Source organism: Danio rerio, chromosome 9 (genome assembly GCF_052040795.2).
Source record: "Danio rerio strain M-AB ecotype USA chromosome 9, GRCz13ab, whole genome shotgun sequence".
Classification (NCBI taxonomy): domain Eukaryota; kingdom Metazoa; phylum Chordata; class Actinopteri; order Cypriniformes; family Danionidae; genus Danio; species Danio rerio.
Genome location: NC_141029.1, coordinates 26,691,077 through 26,710,802, shown reverse-complemented (window position 1 = coordinate 26,710,802; position 19,726 = coordinate 26,691,077). Strand labels below are relative to the sequence as shown.

Below are 19,726 nucleotides of genomic sequence, written 5' to 3'. Positions count from 1 at the left end.
ATCACATCCACAGCAAACATCTTGAAGTTTGATCATGAAAAGCTGACATTTACTTGCATTAAATCTGTGTTCAATTCTAAAAAGTGTCAAATTGTCCTACAAAAACAGGGAGTCTTGTCATGTCCTTTCTTAATTCATTTAGTTTGTGTCTATTCAGTAGCGCATCTTTATTTCCAAATGATTCATTTTTTCCAGGCTGTGTATACTATCATAAAAGGGAAGAGCAATATCTGGGTGGATGAATATACACACTTTGTTTACTAATGGGTGACACAAATGCAATAACACATTGGCATGATGAATATGCCGTCTAATGTTTTTCTGTGGAATCTATAAAACCCTCCCTCTCATTTCTTTCCATCTGTTTATGCAGCTAAATGTAATTTCGAGGTGTTTCTGTATCTTGTGGTAATTATAATGGGACTTTAGCAAATCCTAATTCATATCTGTGATTGACAGAAAGAGCAAAGTGCTTCTTGCTGACACTAACAGTCTAAATTTAAAGCTTTTTTGGCAAGCTTTACATGAGCCTTCATTCTCCAGAGATTCTTTGTGACAGGGTCAAAGCTTTTATCATAACACCCCTCGTAACCTCTAGCTCTGACCTTTTGTGAACTCTGTGTCCATATCTATTCCAGACTGCCCTTTTTATTTTCAAAAGATCTTTCTTTTATGTTTCCTCAGCATTGAGGTCAAAGCTGCTTTCACGCACTTAATGCTTGCTGGTCTGTTTGAACCAACACTCCACCAAAAGCCCACAAAAACTTGTGTTTTAAAAAATTGCAAAAAATGTATTTGTTTAAACGGTTATTATTTTAAAAATGACAATGGATCTTTTTTAAACAAATGCAATTTTTCATTCTTACATTTTCCTTCAGCTTAGTTCCTGATTTATCAGGGGACGCAACACAGTGGAATGAACCGCCAACTACTCTGCAAAATGCACACACACTCATACAATACGGCCAATTTAATTCATCCATATAAGCATATCTTTGAACTGTGAGGGAAGCCGGAGCACCCAGAGGAAACCCATGTAAACACTAGGAGAACAATCAAAATCCATACAGAAATGCCAGCTGCCACAATTGGGACTCAAACCAGCGACTCTCTTGCTGTGAGGCAAGAGAGCTAACCACTGAGCCACCGTGCTGCCCTATTGCCAGAAATTATTCCCTGCAAATCTACATCTCTATTAATTCCTGCTTCTGTTGAATCTATAGTACAGTGATTCCCACACAGACTTTACTTGGGGGGGCCGTCCAGGTACATTAACCCAAGTATATATGACAATTAATTTTTTTATTTTATTATTATTTTTTTTTTACTGTTACTTTACAAGTTTTGGTTTCGCCCCATAACTAAACATCAGCGATTAAGTAGTGAAAAATCTGTGAACAGACAGTCTCTTGTGCTTCGCTTCAACAGAAGCATGCTTTTTTGGGACTTAAAAAAAATTCATTCGAGCGCGTTTCAAATTTCGTAAAATGTATGACATTTAACTTTTGCTTTTGCCCCATCTTTTTACTTTAGCCTACTTTCGCTTTGCTTCGCAACTGACTGCGTGTGCACAGTTGCGAGAGTGAGAGAAATATTCAATAATGAATTTTTTACAATATAACTTCCTCAAAAAAGCTTTAATCTCTGAAGAGGACGAAATGACTGGTCTAAACTGGCTGCAAAATGTATGTACAACATTAGTAATGGTTAATCGAAGCATTTGCTTTATTTAAATAATCTACAGGTTTCAGTCTTGTAATTAGAAATTTTTTTTTTTAAATATTGTCTGTTTTTGTTCCTTTTTCTGTGATTTATTTCTCATTTGCCGATTATTTTATTTATTTGTTAATGTTAATATATTACATAGGCTATTTTATACACTAGGGATGGGAAGATTAACCGATATGTATCGATACGCGGTTATGCGCGTTCACGATGCGAGTGCATCGGTTGAGCAGCAGAGGATGAATGAAATTTTGGAAGCAAATCGAGATGCATCGGTTTTTGCGAGATGCATCGATTTTTCCGAGATACAGCTTATATTTTTAATATAGAATGTATTTTTTATTTATTAACAAGTGTTGTCAACCTGTTTTTGGCGCATAATTTAATCGACCTGCATAAAGTAAGCCTTAGCAACGGATTTGCGGATGTGCACACACTACAACTCAGTATCAGGTGTGCGGATGAAGCTAGTGGAGCGCCCTCAGAAAGCGCGAGAAGCAAAACAAACATTTTATTCCCCACTGAGTTTTAAATCTAAAGTATGGCAAGCAACATTATGGATTTAAGGATGGACGACATGACAGGACAGATGCAATTTGCAAAATGTGCCGCGCATCTGTAAAATACGCGGGCAGTACGACTAATCTGATATCTCACTTGAAGCGGCGCCACGGTGTTGTTGTGAAAGCATCTTCCAGTGTTTCTGCATCCCCGGCTTTCGCACTGCTTCAACCAGCTCCAAAAGTGGTGAGAAAAGCATTGAAAGTTTTTTTTTTCCATGCGCAACAGTTCTGCTCGCTCTACGCCAATAACGAATGCTATTGCACTCTAAAAAATAACTCAAGCGATCTGTTACCACCAAAGAGTTTAATACATTGTTGTAACTTAAAAATTCTACATTGCTGATTATATTAAAACTTTTAAATTGCCAGAGTAATTTTATTAAGTTTACACAACAGGAAAATATTGATAATTACATCAACTTAAAAAAGAGGGTAATTTAAAGATAAATATACCTGTCAATTAGTTTAAAACAATATTTAACTTATAACAACCCAAAAAAATTGCGTTGATAACTCAATTTTTTCACACCAACCGAGTTCTGGATTTCAAAGCTCCTCCCTCACTGAACGATCAACAGGCATGTCCGGACAAGTTTTAAGCAGACTGTTTGGCACAAAGGATACTTTAAGGTGAGAAATCTGGGTTTTATTTCATTTCCAAATCAATATTCTACATTCCATTAGTGTTGGCTACTCCTGGTAAATTATAGTTGATGTTGGCAGTGTTTTTTGACTAGAAAATAGTAGATAAGAAAGTAAAAACACATACGGTAAGCCAGAAAGGCAATTTAGTATATATGTCAAAATAACAAAGTTTATATAGTAGATGCTTTTTTCATAAATAGTATTGCTTTATCCTGCATGTTTTATGTTAGTTACCCTAGCAGAAATATATTTTCTGGAGCTTGCTCACAGTTGTTATCCAACCTGAAATTTGTATTTTATTCCTCCTGTTCTTATGGAAAATATTACATTTATCTACTGATTGCTAAGATTTTCATACAAAGTTCATGCAACTGTATTACAACTTTCTAGGCTGATCTGTATTTTAGATATAAGTAGGCTTGTATATAAAATAGGTTGGGGTGCAAAATGTGTAAATTTGAAACATCAACACAAATAGTTTTGCTAAAACATTACAGACTACACCATGGTAATTGTGGGCAACCATTTCCATGCCTCTGTCAAGATTGTTTGTGTTTTTTCAGAACATGGGGCAGCCTTAGATCACATTTATCAAGACATCAAACTTAGAAAACCTCCAGATTTGCAGAAAGTTTTTTATTTTACTTGTCCTTGTTGCAATGCCATGACAATTTCCATAGAAATAAAAAAAAAAAACACGAAACTGTCATCTGTGTATTTCAGAACTGCAATTTCAGAACTAACATTTATGGAACATTTGCTTCGCACAGAAGCCGAAAACATACTCCTCACTCATTGCATGACTTCAAGGCAGACATAATAAAAAGGTATGTATGTTCATTCAATGCAGATCAACACAGTGATGTGGAAGGTCAAAGTGGGGATCTGTCTGATGAAGGTCAAGATGACAATAATGATGTGACAGACCTGCCAAACTGCATAGAAAAAAAAAATAGCTTTGTTGTTTCTAAAACTGGAGAGCACTTTTAATGTATCTTACAGGTGTATAAAAGAGGTTGGTAAAGAGTTAAATTTTATATCTCGATCAGCATCTGGACCCATCATCAAAGGTATTTTACAGTCCTGCTTGGGTTGTAAAGCCCATCTTACAGTCCACAAATCTGTCTAATGTAAACCTTTTGCATGAAGTAACAAAAATAAACAATTTTCAAGTTGTTGCAGATAAAATGGGCAAGAAATAAGGGATATCTTGGAGCGCTGGCCTGCATTATCAGATGCAACACAGGTAAGTTTAGTTTTATTTTTAGTCTAGTTTCACAATTTTGCGAGAAAATCATCTTGAAGTTATTTATGCTAAAAACTTCTTACAACAATAACATATTACATGTTATTTGTTGTGTTACACATTGTATACAATTATTCCATTATTTAATTATTCTATTTTTTCTACAGATAAATGAAGAATTCAAGAGGATAACCACTGTAGGTCTTGAATCCACATTTATGGCCAAACTTGACAAATGCACCCCAAAACTAATGGACCTGGCCTCATCCAGGGGAGGAGCTAAAGGGGAAATAATCGGAAGGATTAAGGACATGCTTCTTGAGGTATTGTAAATAATTTGTACACACTAGAATAGTTTAGATTTGTGTTAAATTGTCAGGTTGCCATCAGTTGTTTGTTCAGATAAAATTATATTAATTTACTGTAAGTACTTTATCTTAATATATATTTTTCTAATTAAACAGAACAATGCAGTTGAAGTATGGAGAGAAGTAGCCATTCACTGTCTTGTTGTCTATCTTGGAGAGAAAGAAGAGGATCTTTTCAAGGAGTTTGCTGTGAGTATTACAATGTTTTAAAATTAAAATTAAATATTCCCTTGACAGTGGAAACATACAAGACAAAATATGTGCTCAATGACTGCTCTCTTTTAGTTAAATGTGTAGGTATATTACATTGTCCACACACACTGGGTTTACCTAGCTCTGTGTTAAAATAACAATGTACTATTTAGTTCAATAAACAGATGTTGACAATAATGAGAAAGATTTGTAAAATGGGTGTGACAGTTGCGTTTCACTTTTCCATTTAAATTACATTGTGAAACGAATTATTCTTATGAGTGAGTAGCTGGGTGCATGCATGTAAGGGGTAAAATAAAACAAAGTCTCCAGAGATTAACTGAAATTATATGTAAGTAAAATAAAAAATTGAAGTAATTATAAATTTAATTATCTCTATCATGCTAATCTAATTTTTTTTTTCTTGCTTTACAAGAATACACAAGAAATTGAGGCAGACCTTGAAAAGCAAGTGATGAAAATTGCCATCATTGGTGATCTGTCAACTATGGAATTAAACCACAAGACGGGAACCATCATTGTTGAGGGAATCAGAATCCTGATTGGAATGGATATCTCAAGGTGTTGTGCTCTGCTAACGGGCATAATATATGCTCTGAATCTGAGCTACCCCAAGGAGCTTAAATATACTTGTTAAGTGTTTCAGAAGCTGTTTCTTGAACTTGATGGACTGAATCCCAGTGCAAAAGTAATGCGTCTCAAGAACAGCATTTTCTGAAGCCTCTACTTATTTCAAAGTACATTTTGCTCTTTATGTTGCAACTACATTGTTTTGTATTTTGAAGTCCACATGCTGATCTTTTTATTTCATACTGTTTATATGAATGGTGGCATTTATATATGTTTGTTTATAATAATACAAATGTTACATGTTTTACAATTAAGATTAACTAATAACAAGTAGTTTGTAAAATATTCAATTTATAAGTTAATAGTTAGCTTTAAGTGTATCAATGCCTATAACTCTTGTTTTGATGGAATTCATTGTGATGGCATAGCTATGCATGCATGCACATTTTTGAAGGCAAAGCTGACGGGTCAGTTTGTTTATAATTTGTGAGACAGTACACATTTGTGTTGTGTAAACTTTGAGAAGTGCAATATTTAAAATAAAAAACTGAAAACTGTGTTTCTAAATAAATAAAAAGCTACTGAAATTAAAATTGCTGTTGTTTAAAAATGTATTTCTTACAAGTACCTAAATTAACAATAATATGAAAACAAACAAAAAATTTAATTTCAGCTACTTAATTTTTTTGAGATTCTAAACTTGAAAACTAGCATGTATAATTATGGTAATTAAGTACATAACACTGGTTTTTGTTTAAATGTTAATAAAAAAAAGCTAGTTGGAACAACTTACTTTTTTAAGTACTCAACTTAAAAAAATTGAGGTTATGCTATGTAAAAATACCTCTGATTGAAGAGGTAAAGGTAATTTGGCTAACTTAATAAAGTTTGCTGTCTGAACTTCATTTTGTTAGATGTTGCCGTAACTTGAAAATATTGATGCAAACTGTTGCGTTGATTTTTTTTGTTTGGTCTAAACAATATTTTTTAGAGTGTGCATTGTTCATCTGCAAAGATATTCAGCCTAGTGTCACGGAGAACAAAGGTTTTAAACACCTCCTCCTGTTAATTTTTATTTAATTATAATAATAATAATATTAATAATAATAATGATAAAAATAATTGGGTGGCACAGTGGGTAGTTTGACCACCTCACAGCAAGAAGATTGCTGGTTTGTTATATTTTTATTAGCCTGTTGTTTACAGTGACAGTGAAGTTTCAAAGCAGCATAACACTGCTAGTTCACAACCTTAAGTTTTGAATAATCAGTGGCAAAATATATCTTTGTAAAACTTGTTTTCATAGTTGAAAAGTTAAATCACAATTCTTGTTGTGCAATGCTAATTTTATTTATGTTGAAAGAGTGCAAATATATACATATTTTTTTAATATATATTGCACTTATACATTCTGTTTATCTTGAAAATACTTAAATAATATGTGCTATATGTTCTAAAATGGCCCTCTACTGTAAACTGACACTCTGGCTCTGAGAGAAGAGCCAGTTTGTAAAAAAAAGTCTTGGTTTTGCTTGGTTTATAAATAATCAAACTCATTCAATGGCACAGCATCCTCTTTCACATCATCTCATAAACTTGATCTAATTAGTTAGTGCTGAAATATCGCATCGTATCGTGATATGGGTGTGAATCGTATCGTGTTGCATCGCAATATGTCACAAATGTATCGCTAATATATCGGATCGTATTCTTTGTATCGAGATGCGTATCGGATCGGCATTATAGCTTAGATGCCCAACCCTATTATACACATATCTAAAATGCTTTTGCCAGGATTCCCTAACTATGACACCAAAGCAAAGGATAAAACAGGTTCAAGAAAAGCATGATAAAATGTAGTCATCATGTGTTTATCTATATGGAAATGATTGAACTTTTTTAGGCAAGTCACTGGTGCCCCTTTTTACACACTGATGCACAATTCTCATCAAAGGAAAGTTTACAGTCAATAAGTGTGCCAAGGTATTTGTATGATTGCACACTTTCCACAGTCTGATTTTAAATGGAAGTGCTCACCTGTATGTGAGCAGCCTTCCTAAAATTAACGATCATATCTTTTGTCTTAAAACATTTAACTGAAGATATGACTCCTCACTCCATCTGACAAAGTAGGTAGACCATGACCTGTTTCATTATCATGAAGTCATATGATTAACATTCACCAAATTTAGCTCACGATTGTTCAGTTTTACTGAGTTCTGATTGGAAAGCACTGTCAGCACTCAATGGTGGCTTATTGGTTTTCATTTCTGTTAATAACACTTCAATGTGCTGTTCAACATAGCAGTGTTTCATGCCCGTCATAGGTGTAAGCTCTAGTCTCTCAGTACACCTGGGTTTCACGCTCTGGTGTTTAATCATACAAGCTTTGTAATTGCACAATGAACCTGGATAGTGAAAGAAAAAAAAACATCCCAGTTGTTATTTTGGGGCATGTTGCCAGCTACTGCCTGCCACCCGTTGTGTGATGCATTTTTCTCCCCACCAGCTCCTACATGTATGCATTTTTGACAGATGGGTTGCTTGGCTTTCTTTCAGAAAAAACAACAAACAGTTTTGGCTGTCAAGAGCACAGACTTTATGACACTTCACGTCGTCACCACTGACTTCTCAATATTTCCATCATTCCAGCACAGTGGAGTTTAAAGTTTGCCATGATGCTTTTCTTTGGACATCTTTACACAGGCCCTGTTGGTTTCAAACTTTTGTGCTCTAATATTTTTATGCATGTATAAATTTGTATAAATAACTAATAATTTTTTTAAATTGTTATCTCCAAGCCAATTTTATGCTTTAGAAATATGACAATATGAGATACAAGCACAGACCGTAAAAAATATGGATGTAGTATTCGTGACGTCAACCATAGGTTTCTGAAGAGTGCAAATGAAGCTACAAATGGGCGTGGCCAACCCTCGCCATTTTGTTCATGCATTATGGCACCAACTGTGGGTAACCAAAAAAGGGCAAAGAGGCGGAGCCTGCTAAGATTTTGCTTAGACAGGCTTTTCTTTGGGAGAAATGCTTAATACTTAATCACCTGAGACTCGTTTGTGTTCTGGCCACATGTGCTTGGATATACACTATCAATAATGTTTTTAGACTTTTAAAAAAACTGTTGTAATACATTGAGTCGCTAAACATTGTTTATATGACGTTTTTCTACAGGAGGAAAACTCAAATTATTTCCAAATACTTTAAATGTAGTGTGTAAATGCAAGGCTATGTATGAAATACAGGCATAACACTGTATGACAGGGGTGTCCAAACTCGATCCTGGAGGGCCCATGTCCTGCAAATTTTAGCTCCAACTTGCTTCAACACACCTGCAAGGATGTTTCTAGATTGCCTTGTAAGAGCTTTATTAACTAGCCCAGTTGTGTCTGATTGGGGTTGTAATTAAATTTTGCAGGACACCTGCCCTCCAGGACCGAGTCTGGACATCCCTGCTGTATGACAACAGTTCCGATGACTGTTCTTTAGCCTACAGCAAATTCTGGAATGCATTACAGGTCTAAAGAAAATTATAAATAATAAGTGATCGAAAATAAAAACAAATACATTTGTAGAGATGGTTTCTAAGTATATAATTTCACTCACCTGGGAAACGGAGGCCACTTGAATGGTTTGTGAGCATAATTAAGTGCATAGCATGCCATTATATTTGTAAGAATTAATCCCAAAATGCAACTGACTGTTTAAAGCCACATAAAACAAAATAAACAAAAATATGATGTATTTGCTGAGTTCAGCAGCTAATCAGCCGGAATCAGCAAGGTGATGGCAAGTAGCGAGACCCAGCTGTCACTCAAGTGGCCACGCCCTTAATTATGCAGACTTGATATAACTCAATATAAACAAAACAGATAAATTATTAAAAGATTTCACCCCCTCACAGTTGTCATGAAGTGTAATATTAGTTACATACACCAAAATCGTTCTTTGTACCAGGTTGTAAACACCCTTTTTTCCTGTTGTAAAGTTAGCATTTTTAACAGTGGGGTCAATCGAAATGTGCTCTATTATGGAGCCAGGCCAAGTGGAATTTTGATGAATTGCAGTTTCAGTTACTTAAGTATTAGCTTCACGAGGGAGAGCAGTTGTGATCATAAAAAAATATTGAAAAAGTACCTAAGCACGCAGTTTATTCGTTTTTTTTATAGGTTTAATAATTTTTTGTAATTTTATTTATTCAGTTCATTTCTCTATTATCCAAAAACATAAAACATAAACAGTAATTAATTCTGACTATAAATATAAATCAGTAATGTATGTTCTTGTGTTTGTTAATGACATACTGTAAATATTTGCATCCTACCTTTTTTTGTTTTTGTCAGAAATGTATTTCAAATTGCCAATAAAGCTGTCAAAACATATGTGTTACACACACATACAAGGTGAATGAAGTAAATGAAAAACAGAGTAGTGATTTTACAGTGCCAAGCTGTCAGATGTCCACCAAATGGTGATCCAGTATTGCAAAGCTATTTTTGCACACACCGGAAAATATTATCTTCCACTATATGCACACGCTCTAAATCTGACAGTCAATCTTTCCTAATGAACATCCAGTTTTGAAAAGCCAGGTCTAGCTTTCTGAAATGGATTTCATTACCGCAGGTATAAAAAGAAGCAGTTAAACTTTCATCCATTTGCAGCAACTGCCTTGTAAAACTAAAGTTTGCATCATTTATGGCTATCAAGATGAAGTCAGAGCAGGTTAGACAGCTGCTTTCTGTTTATTTTTCGTTTTTTTCAGTTGCTGATATATTCTTAGTCCAGCGAACGTGAGCAAAACTCTCAGCCTCCTGTCACTCTCCTTCATGTTTTACAGCGGCCCACAAAGTTTTTGCCAATAAAAAGACAGCAGTTATTACATGCACTGCTGCACGACCCCGAATTCCTGAGACAACGGGATTAATTATAACGAAGGACAAAAAGAAGCTTATCTGTTCCTCTGTGAGCTCGCTTATGTCAGTGCATGCCAATAACTGAAGGAGTGCCTGAAAAGCTGGAATGTGCTGCTGGTCTGTATAAAACACTGCCATTTAATGTGATTAAATACACATGAAGATTTGATTAATGAAAATGTGTTGGAAAACTCGACTTTAGTGGCCCATATAGATTTGCTTACAGTACACTGTACAGTAAATGTGCAATTTATTTGTAGACTATAAAGTAAGTAACTTTGCAAGCTACAGTACATGTTAGCTATCAGTCATCATATCTGCTACTATTTTGTTTTGATGATGTGATGGTCCACCTATAGACATTCTATTGAATATGACTTTATAAGAGCATGTCAATTTGTTTTTAATGAAAGGAAACTGACATCTATTTGGAAAGTAGGGCTGTGCAATTTATTATGGCCATCAACATTTAATTGAGATTATTGCATCATATCCTGCCACTTTCCAGCACTCTGCATTCATTTCTCTGCAAAACCCAGTTTCATGTAGATAACAGTGAAATCATATTTTTTGTTATGCAATAAATGGACAAAGAATTGAGAATGACAATACACGTATAACAGTAAATCGTATCCATAGCGCTCTGTCAATATTTTTTCCAGACTGTGATTATTTTTATTATTATTATTATTATCATTATTATTATCATTATTATTATTTTTCTTTTCGCCTTATTCCTTAGTATACTGGGGTCGCCACTGCGGAATGAACCACCAATAGACAACTATAAAGTCACTGCTGTTGACTAAAGTACTTTTGTAGCTTTAATAAGAAACAGATCAATTTCAATTTTGTCAAACAGACGACAGAAATGAGGTGTGAGGGACAAGCCTGCAAGTTCCATCATGGACAGAGAACATTTAATATTTTTTGTCACAAAGTAAAGCGAGAAGCAGCCCATACAGTCACATATGGTATGCATTTTAAGGAGGAGTGTAAATATTGCAGTTATGACAGAGTGTTATCAGATGACAGTTAAATAATAATTACAGTTAACATGTATGTATGTTTCCGCATTTATACATACAATTGCATTACTGAGAGGAGGAAAGAGCCAGGCTGCACAGGTTAGCAGTATCCCCATAATATCATTTCAATAAAATAAAGAATCAACAAATGAATCTGTCTTGACAGTCTTTACAAGTGAGGGCATTATCTACACACAATATCAATTCCCAATTAGAAAAATACTACAAACTTTAAAATACTTATTATTAAAACATTAAAAATGTAAAATGAAATAACTAAAAATCTAAAAATTTACGAAATACTTAATTAGCAGACAACTCCAAATGCTCAACACAAGCAGGCTGCGTTCCAGAGAGTTCAGCTCAGTGATGTATAATAACACCGCCTGTAGTCTCATTTAGTAACTTGACAGCAACCTTTTTTTTAAAGAAGCGTAACTGGTTTAAAAAAAATCCAGGATGTGATGTAACTGATGTGTTTTATGCCGTAGAAAAAAACGTGAAAGTATCGTAAATTTGTGATAGCCACGAAACTTTATTTATGTGATTTAACTGAAATCCCACTGACTTTGTGACGTGTGAACCGGAACTGCTAAAATGCGAACTAGCTTCCGGGTTTTTGCATACAAATTGACTTCATAGTTCCACCACTCTATAATAATGATGAGTATTTGAGTTATTAAGCAACATTATGGTCAACAGATTGCGTAAAAGGATCATCAAAATAAAGTGTAAAGGCCTGGACACACCAGGCCAATAGACAGCCATTGGATTTTGTCAGACCATTTGTCAGCGTCAGTCCGTCTAGTTGATTTGGTGTGCTCCACACTTTTGTCGGGTTAAGATCAGAGCTCATTCACCTTCTTCAGCATGTAGAATTGGTGTCGCCTGAAGAGAACGCTCTGAATGGTTATTTAGCATTGGTTTAAAGCACAAGTGTAATGTAGTGAAATGACATAAACATGTAAACAATTTAAGTAAAGAAGAAACACAAAAGGCTGGCTTTACTGTAATTCAACTAAATTTCTTATGTTTAAAATTTAGATTAAGATTATTAAATTATCAGACATATTTGCAGACATGAATCACTCTGTGGTGAGTGACAATTACTGTCATAAATCAAATCAAAAAAAAAAAAAAGAATCTAAATGCTACTTTGTTTTGCACGCACATGTAGTTCCAGTTTCCCATTGTTTATGTGAAAATGGACTTTTGTCTCTCTTGGAAAGGTGCACAAAGACTTGTCCTCCAATGCAGGCCCTGTACGCGCACTGTTGTTTCTGGTGGCTTTTGTCTAGTTGGTGTTCACTAGAAGCTTTTTTGGTCTAGATGGAACCAGACATGAGCTGATGCAAGGTGAAAACTCAGTTTGAGTTAGTCGGCGGTAGTTGTTTGGCATCAACTTGGTGTATCCCGGCCTTAACCAGTATTTACTATTTCAGTGCTCAAATTTGTTTAATTCATAAGAGAAAAAAAATGAGAACATGTCTCCACACACTGTAGATTAGCCAGTCAGAATAGTCATGCCAGTCAGTCCAAGTGAACAGCACTGTGGTTTGCCACACAAGTCAACATTTTGTGTACGTCTTAGCCTTTCAGCCTGAAAATCCCCTGGTGGTTATGCAATGGATGAATATTTCATTGGTTTGGACTCGTCCAGAGACACAAGACAAGCAGAGGCTGCTCTTTCTTGTCACTGGATGGGAATGTGTTGACATTTTTTAGTTGTGAAAAATTCAGGCTGTGGACAAAGTTTCATTTTGTTCTGAACTCTTAAGTAATGCTGTCATATTGCCTTGAAAAAATTCCAGGGCTAATTCTTGATAAAATATAAAAATAATTTCGAACTGTTTCTGAATTATGTTTTCAAACTAAACAGTACACAGAGTTATTTTTATTTGTATGCCAGATATGCCAAAAATGCAAAACATTACTTGTTTTATTACATTTACCAAGGTGCTGCACAAATCCTGTAATTGATACCATAATTTTCAATGTAAAACAGCAAAAAATATTAAATAAGCTGAAATAAATAGAGTAGGTTACTGGATATTTCTGCAGGATGTTTAACATTTCTATCCTAAAGCTGTTTTCATACAGTATATAAGTAGTTCAGTCTTACCTCGCTCCTTTTTTTCAATTAAACTGATGCTTTGCATTTCTGTGAACTGTAAATCCCACCTGACCATCTCAACCATTTTGACATTGAGCGCTGATATAGGCTGACTCAAGCATTTAAACATTTACACTTTTTTAGCTGCTAAAAACAAGCTTAGTACAGTGAAATGCAGTCCAAAAGAACAGTGCAGAACTTCGTTTTATTCATAAACTGCCACCTTATATGGGAATGGTTATTTTGCTTTTGCTTTGTAATTGAATGCACAAAATATGTAATATACACTCACCGGCCACTTTATAAGGTACCCCTGTCTAACTGCTCGTTAACGCAAATGTCTAATTAGCTAATCACATGGAAGCAACTCAATGCATTTAGGCATGCAGAGATGGTCAAGACATTCTCCTGCAGTTCAAATCGAGCATCAGAATGGGGAAGAAAGGTGATTTAAATGATTTTGAATGTGACATGATTGTTGGTGCAAGACGGGCTGATCTGAGAGTGAAATCTGAAAGTAAATATACTGGTATTTTCATGCACAACCATCTGTAGGGTTTACAGAGAATGGTCAGAAAAAGAGAAAATATCCTGTGAGATATACCAAATACCTTGCTGATGCCAAAGGTCAGAGAAGAACGGCCAACCTGTAACACAAATAACCACTCGAACAACCGAGGTATGCAGAAGAGCATCTCTGAACACACATTGAACCTTGAGGTGGATGGGCTTAAGCAACTGAAGACCACACCTGGTGCCACTCCTGTCAGCTAAGAACAGTTAACTGAGGCTACAGTTTGCACAGGCTCACCAAAATTGGACAATAGAAGATTGGAAAAACGTTGCCTTGTCTGATGAGTCTTGATTTCTGCTGCAACATTCGGATGGTAGGGTCAGAATTTGCCATCAACAACATGAAAGCATGGATCCATTCTGCCTTGTATCAAGTGTTTAGGCTGGTGGTGGTGGTGGTGTAATGGTGTGGGGGATATTTTCCTGGCTCACTTTGGGCCCATTAGTTCCAATTGAACATTGTCGAAGCTAAAGCCTACCTGAATATTGTTGCTGACCATGTCCATCTCTTTATGACCACAGTTTGTCCATCTTCTGATGGCTACTTTCAGCAGGATAATGTGCCATGTAAAGCGTAAACTATCTCAGACTGGTTTCTTGAACATGACAGTGAGTTCACTGTACTCAAATGGCCCCCACAGTCACTAGAGCTCAATCCAATAGAGCAGCTTTGGGATGTGGTGGAATGGGAGATTCGCATAATGGATGTGCAGCTGACAAATCTGCAGCAAGTAGTATAGACTTGCAGTATAGACTAAAATCTTGGTGGAATATTTTCAGTCCTTTGTTGAATCTATGCCACAAAGGATTAAGGCAGTTCTGAAAGCAAAACCCAGTACTAGTAAGGTATACCTAACAAAGTGACCTGTTAGTGTATTTAAACAAGATTTACTAGTATTTCAACATATTGTCATTTTTATGAATTCTTTCTATTTTCTGATTAAAATGGATTTGCTTTTGATATAGATGTAACTCGGAATAGTCTGTTAGTAAACGGCATGTCTTTACCCTGCATTTATTATGCAAAATCAACTACTTTCATTGAATCTTAAAGAAAAAATACAAATCAACATATCTTAGTCTGAATCTAAATTAATATATGAAAGGGTGCCGATGTGTGCTTTGCCTTAACATACAACCGTGCAATTATTGACGTATTTAGAATTAAAAACAAAGCTTGCATTACTTTCACTGAAATACATCAGTTTTTGTACAATAACTGAAGGATGCCAGTCACATTTTTATCATAATTGTTGAGGTAGAAAGCATCTTAAATTGGAGCGCTAAAGTCTGCTGACATCAGCGATCTTGACAGATGTCATGTTTTATGAAAACACACTCTCAGCAAAGCATTCAGAGATAAAAGCATCAAGTCATTTTGGTCCACAATGAAGCGAGGCCCCTGTTGATCAGCTTCTGTCCATTTGTGCTGCTAAGCTCTAAATGACATTGAGTTCCATTAGCTCATTAGAGGAGAAGCCATGTTCATTTCATTCACTGAGATAATGAAGCACGCTACTTATTAGCATTTTGCAGTACATGTCAGATGCAGCTCTAAAAATGAGTTCATTGTTTTAAAGTAATTTGACGAGGTGACCCATGACGAGAGACAAGCTTGTGTAGATAAGACAAAGCTTCAAATAAATGATGTGGAAAAGATAAACAAAATTACACAGGGCATAGTCAGACTTTTTATGCCAATTAGCACATGGAAACCTGTGCTAAAAAAATATCATTCTCAGTTTCTCTGAACTTACCAGATTTAGGCAAATTTTTGAGACATGATTTTTGTTTTATTCAATAAAGATCTGGCAAATATTAATTAATTCGTTTTCTTTCAGCTTAGTCCCTTTATTCATCAGGGGTCCCCATCTTATCCAGCAAATGTTTTACACAGCAGATGCCCTTCCAGCTGCAACCCATCACTGGGAAACGTCCATACACACTCATTCACACACATACACTATGGTCAATTTAGTTTATTTAATTCACCCATGTCTTTGGACTGTGGGGGAATGCGAAGCACCCGGAGGAAACTCACGAGTAGATGGAGAGAACATATATACTCCACACAGAAACACCAACTGACCCAAGCCAGTACTCGAACTAGTGACTTTCTTTCTGTGAAGTGACCACTGAGCCCCCGTGTCACCCGGTTTGGCAAGCATTTATTCCAAATTTCAAATAAAAAAATGGACAGCTGGTCAGAGTATCATTTTCATTTGTTAAGATTGAAAATCAGGGCCGATTCGAATGTTATCACTCAACTGAATGGGTGTTACCAGTAGTTATGAGCTGATAGATATAGGCCAGTAGGGGCCTTCTGTGTCTACTGGTAGGCTCAGAAGGCTGTTATCATCCATCCACATGGTTAATCAGCTATAGATACGGCTGTGGTCGGAAGTTAACGAGAATTATTTAAATAATTTATTACATTTTTTATTAACCAACTGCCACAGTAATGTAAAAACAGATTTGGACCTCTATTAGTGTGGCTGAGTAACTATGTGGATGGATAATAACAGCCTTCTGAGCCTACCAATATACGCAGACCGTCCTTACCGGCCCATATCTATCAGCTGATAACCACTGATTCAGCCCATTCAATCAAGTGATAAATCAATCATGCAGGTGCACCATCACAGTTTATTCACTATAGTTTACAAAATGGTAATAAGTTATGACAAGAACTCAGTTCATTGTTCTTAAACTCTGTCAGAGCAAATTCATCTTGATAATATAACGTAACTTTGATTTAGAATCAAAGTAAAATTTTACCCTAAAGGGGGGAGGAGTAGGGGTGGAAGGGGGATTCTTTAAAATGAAGATACTGATGTAAGATTTTCTAATTATTTGTGGTGAGATAGGAATTGACTGATTGGTGGATCGAGTATTAGCTAATTCTGGACCAGACGTGATCAATCATAAACACGTGCTCCTCTCAAAACTAGTTCATAAATAAAACCACACTTAAAGATCAAATAGTTTGTTCTTTTTCATAGTGCAACATTTCTACAAGTTTTTTTTCCTGCTTGCTGCCATGTTTGTGTGTTTCAACCTTGCTCATCGAAACCTAAACTTCGGTGTTTCTCCAGACTCACTGCAACAGCAGCTTCTTCAGTTCCTGTTGTTTTTTTAGTCCACTGCACTTTTTGGTAGTGATGGTAAAATAAAGCTCTCTGAAACAGTGAAGCGCTCGACTCGATTGTATCGGGGAAAAAGGCTCGTTGCTAGAAGCTTTTTAAATCAGAGCTCGATGAGGACCTCTTCTGGTTAAAGTGTGGGAAAGCACTGTGTTGCAAAGATGTCAGATGTTCACAACTGACCAACTTATTCATGTAGTAATACAACAACAGTAATATAAAGAAATTACTCAATTACTGTAGTCTTTACACATAAGGTACAGTATGTTACATTACACCACCGTGACTATTAAAACCCAAAGTATTCAAAAGTCTTTACATATATTGTATTACAACTAGTTCTTCACCCACCCACTCGTTCTAATCTGGGATCGAACCAGCGATTCCTTCATGGGAGGTGAATGCACTAAGCAGATGGCTATAGGAATATGGCTTTTGGGCTGCACTCGCCAGCTGGCCTCCGTTAAACACGATATGCAGTGGTTTTCTTGAAAGATAGTTGTAAAAAATACGCTTATACACTTTTGTATGGTTCAAAACCTTTTTACTATAAATTACTATGGTATTTTAGTTTAATTACTTGTGCGTGGGACCGGTGCAGTGCTTTGAAGCAGTAGAAATGTATGTAATCAATGCCTAATCTCTCGCTATACACTTTACTAACCCATGAGGGTGTTTAAACCTTTGAATCAAAGTTTGAAGCAGTCACGTGGGTATAGGCGAAAATGAAGCTTTGGACGTCACTGATCACGTGATGAAGGCAAACTGTATTAAGCTCCGGTACACTGCTTCCCTGCGAGATGTATCGTTTTTTTGATACATACTTCAAAGCCTCTGCGCACAACATCACATCACTACTTTTTGTGGTATAATAATAGCAGTTTACCTTGGTTATTTATTACTATTGTTATCATTATTGTTACTCCTTTCTAATTGTACTTATTATGTTGCAATTCTTGCCTTTTCATGGCAGCATATGGTTTTTTTGAGTTTTTACCAGATAACTATTGCAGACACATGATTATATTTGAATTTAATATTTGAAACCAATATGCAAATTCCCACTGCAGTCTGACAAATGAATTTTTTATGCCTATAGGCTACATGTCTGTTTCAAACTATCGGCCCAATTATGCTAGTTGCCAGAAGGACATTTCTAACTCTAAATGATTCTGCTATCGAGTAGAGAGGTTTGAGACCAATTATCCTGCTTAAAACCAAATGACTGTTTGCTTAGCAGTAAACGCCACTCATTAGGGCTTCAATATTGATCAAGTCAGCGCTTGAAATCCGTGACAAATTTGAGTCCACCAAGTCAGCGGCAGAGTTTTGGTGCTACTTTTAATGAAGGGAAAAATTATGATTCATCACCTTGTGACACAACAACACTGCTAAGAAGCTTCTGACACACAATTTTTCTCCCTCTCTCTCTCGCTCATTCTTTCTCTAGGTTTGCCTTTAATCTGTGGCTTTCAACAGTGAGTAAGTCTGGTGGTCTTTGAGCTGCTTCAGCCTGCCTTCATCTCACAGCTGGGAGATCCAGCTCTTCTGTTCACTGCCATCCATGGAGCCCCAAAGGCCTTACTGGCATAAATCAGTGAGTAAAAAAAAAAGCAGTCGTTCGCATTTCTGTCAGTCACAAGTAAGCACTGCCTGGTCACTTTGTGGAGAATGTGGAGTTTCTATGTGACAAAATAAGGCAGGCAGTTGTCAGTTTGTCCTGCTGACATTGCAGCCTCTTCCTTCACCTTCAGTTTAATTAGGTGCTGCTCTTGTCAGTCTTACAAGAGAGAAAACGACCCGTGGTTTCTTAGATGAATGCGGAGAGCATAGGAGGAAGTACTGTAAGAGAGAAAGAGGTTTAAAAAAAGAGGACTGGATGGGGCTTTTCTGCCAAAAAGGGTATTGATAGTTTGTTTTTATTTTTTTATAATATAATATAATATAATATAATATAATATAATATAATATAATATAATATAATATAATATAATATAATATTCAATATATGTTTTAATTATTATTTTTTTAAAAATGTTTCATGTATTTTATTTTCCTCATAAAGAAACATATTATTTGGAAGTATTATGAAGTACTTTATTATAAAAGTAGACGGTTGATTACAAACAATTTATATTTAAAAAATTGTCATACAAATTGACAGGTTTAATTTTTCAGGTTAGAAAGTAAATAAATAAATACAAAAGCAAATACACCAATAATATAGATTCAAAATAACTTAACAAACTTTGAAAGAAAAAAGAATAATAAACAAATTGCAACATTAATATTAAAAAAATACAGACTAATTTATATACTTTCAGTGTTTGTCAGTTTAAGAAAAGAGTCACCATTTAGATTTTCCAAAAAGTCTTAGAATATTTTCCAAATAGACCAAATTATATGAATTTTGCTTTTCAAAAAATAGGTTATCTTTTCTAAGGCAAGAGGTGTGTGTGTGTGTGTGTGTGTGTGTGTGTGTGTGTGTGTGTGTGTGTGTGTGTGTGTGTGTGTGCGTGGGTGCGTGGGTGCGTGCGTGCGTGTGCTTGCGTGTATATATATATATATAGATAGATAGATAGTTATTATTTTATAAATTATTGGAAAT

General features: G+C 35.5%; 1 protein-coding gene and 1 long non-coding RNA gene across 22 annotated transcripts in view; both read left to right on the top strand.

Annotated features, from left to right (window-relative positions):
• LOC141376130 (uncharacterized) overlaps positions 1–19,726 on the top strand; it is a 352,849-nt gene that overhangs the window by 54,236 nt on the left and 278,887 nt on the right. For all 14 annotated transcript variants that reach the window (XR_015499433.1, XR_015499429.1, XR_015499430.1 and 11 more), the window contains one exon: positions 18,569–18,715. This is a non-coding gene — a long non-coding RNA (uncharacterized LOC141376130). The remainder of the gene's footprint in view (positions 1–18,568; positions 18,716–19,726) is intronic.
• Positions 2,890–5,923, top strand: LOC147842373 (uncharacterized). 8 transcript variants are annotated; one of them, XM_087267893.1, is made up of 7 exons: positions 2,890–2,918; positions 3,704–3,760; positions 3,936–4,003; positions 4,116–4,179; positions 4,347–4,502; positions 4,644–4,736; positions 5,176–5,923. In XM_087267893.1, exons 5-7 carry the CDS (start codon positions 4,398–4,400, stop codon positions 5,395–5,397), a joined length of 420 nt encoding a protein of 139 aa, XP_087124019.1. In that variant the 5' UTR covers positions 2,890–2,918; positions 3,704–3,760; positions 3,936–4,003; positions 4,116–4,179; positions 4,347–4,397; the 3' UTR covers positions 5,398–5,923. The 8 variants fall into 8 exon arrangements, with proteins under 8 accessions (XP_087124019.1, XP_087124014.1, XP_087124018.1 ...); XM_087267888.1 differs by having other exon boundaries at positions 4,107–4,179; XM_087267892.1 differs by having other exon boundaries at positions 3,657–3,760.

Bases quoted from the DNA above. Each gene is read 5' to 3' on its own strand.
- LOC147842373 (XM_087267890.1), top strand. From the start codon at position 4,398: ATGGCCAAACTTGACAAATGCACCCCAAAACTAATGGACCTGGCCTCA. The intron at 4,503-4,643 runs GTATTGTAAATA...CTAATTAAACAG, and splicing joins TTAAGGACATGCTTCTTGAG to AACAATGCAGTTGAAGTATG. The intron at 4,737-5,175 runs GTGAGTATTACA...TTGCTTTACAAG, and splicing joins ATCTTTTCAAGGAGTTTGCT to AATACACAAGAAATTGAGGC.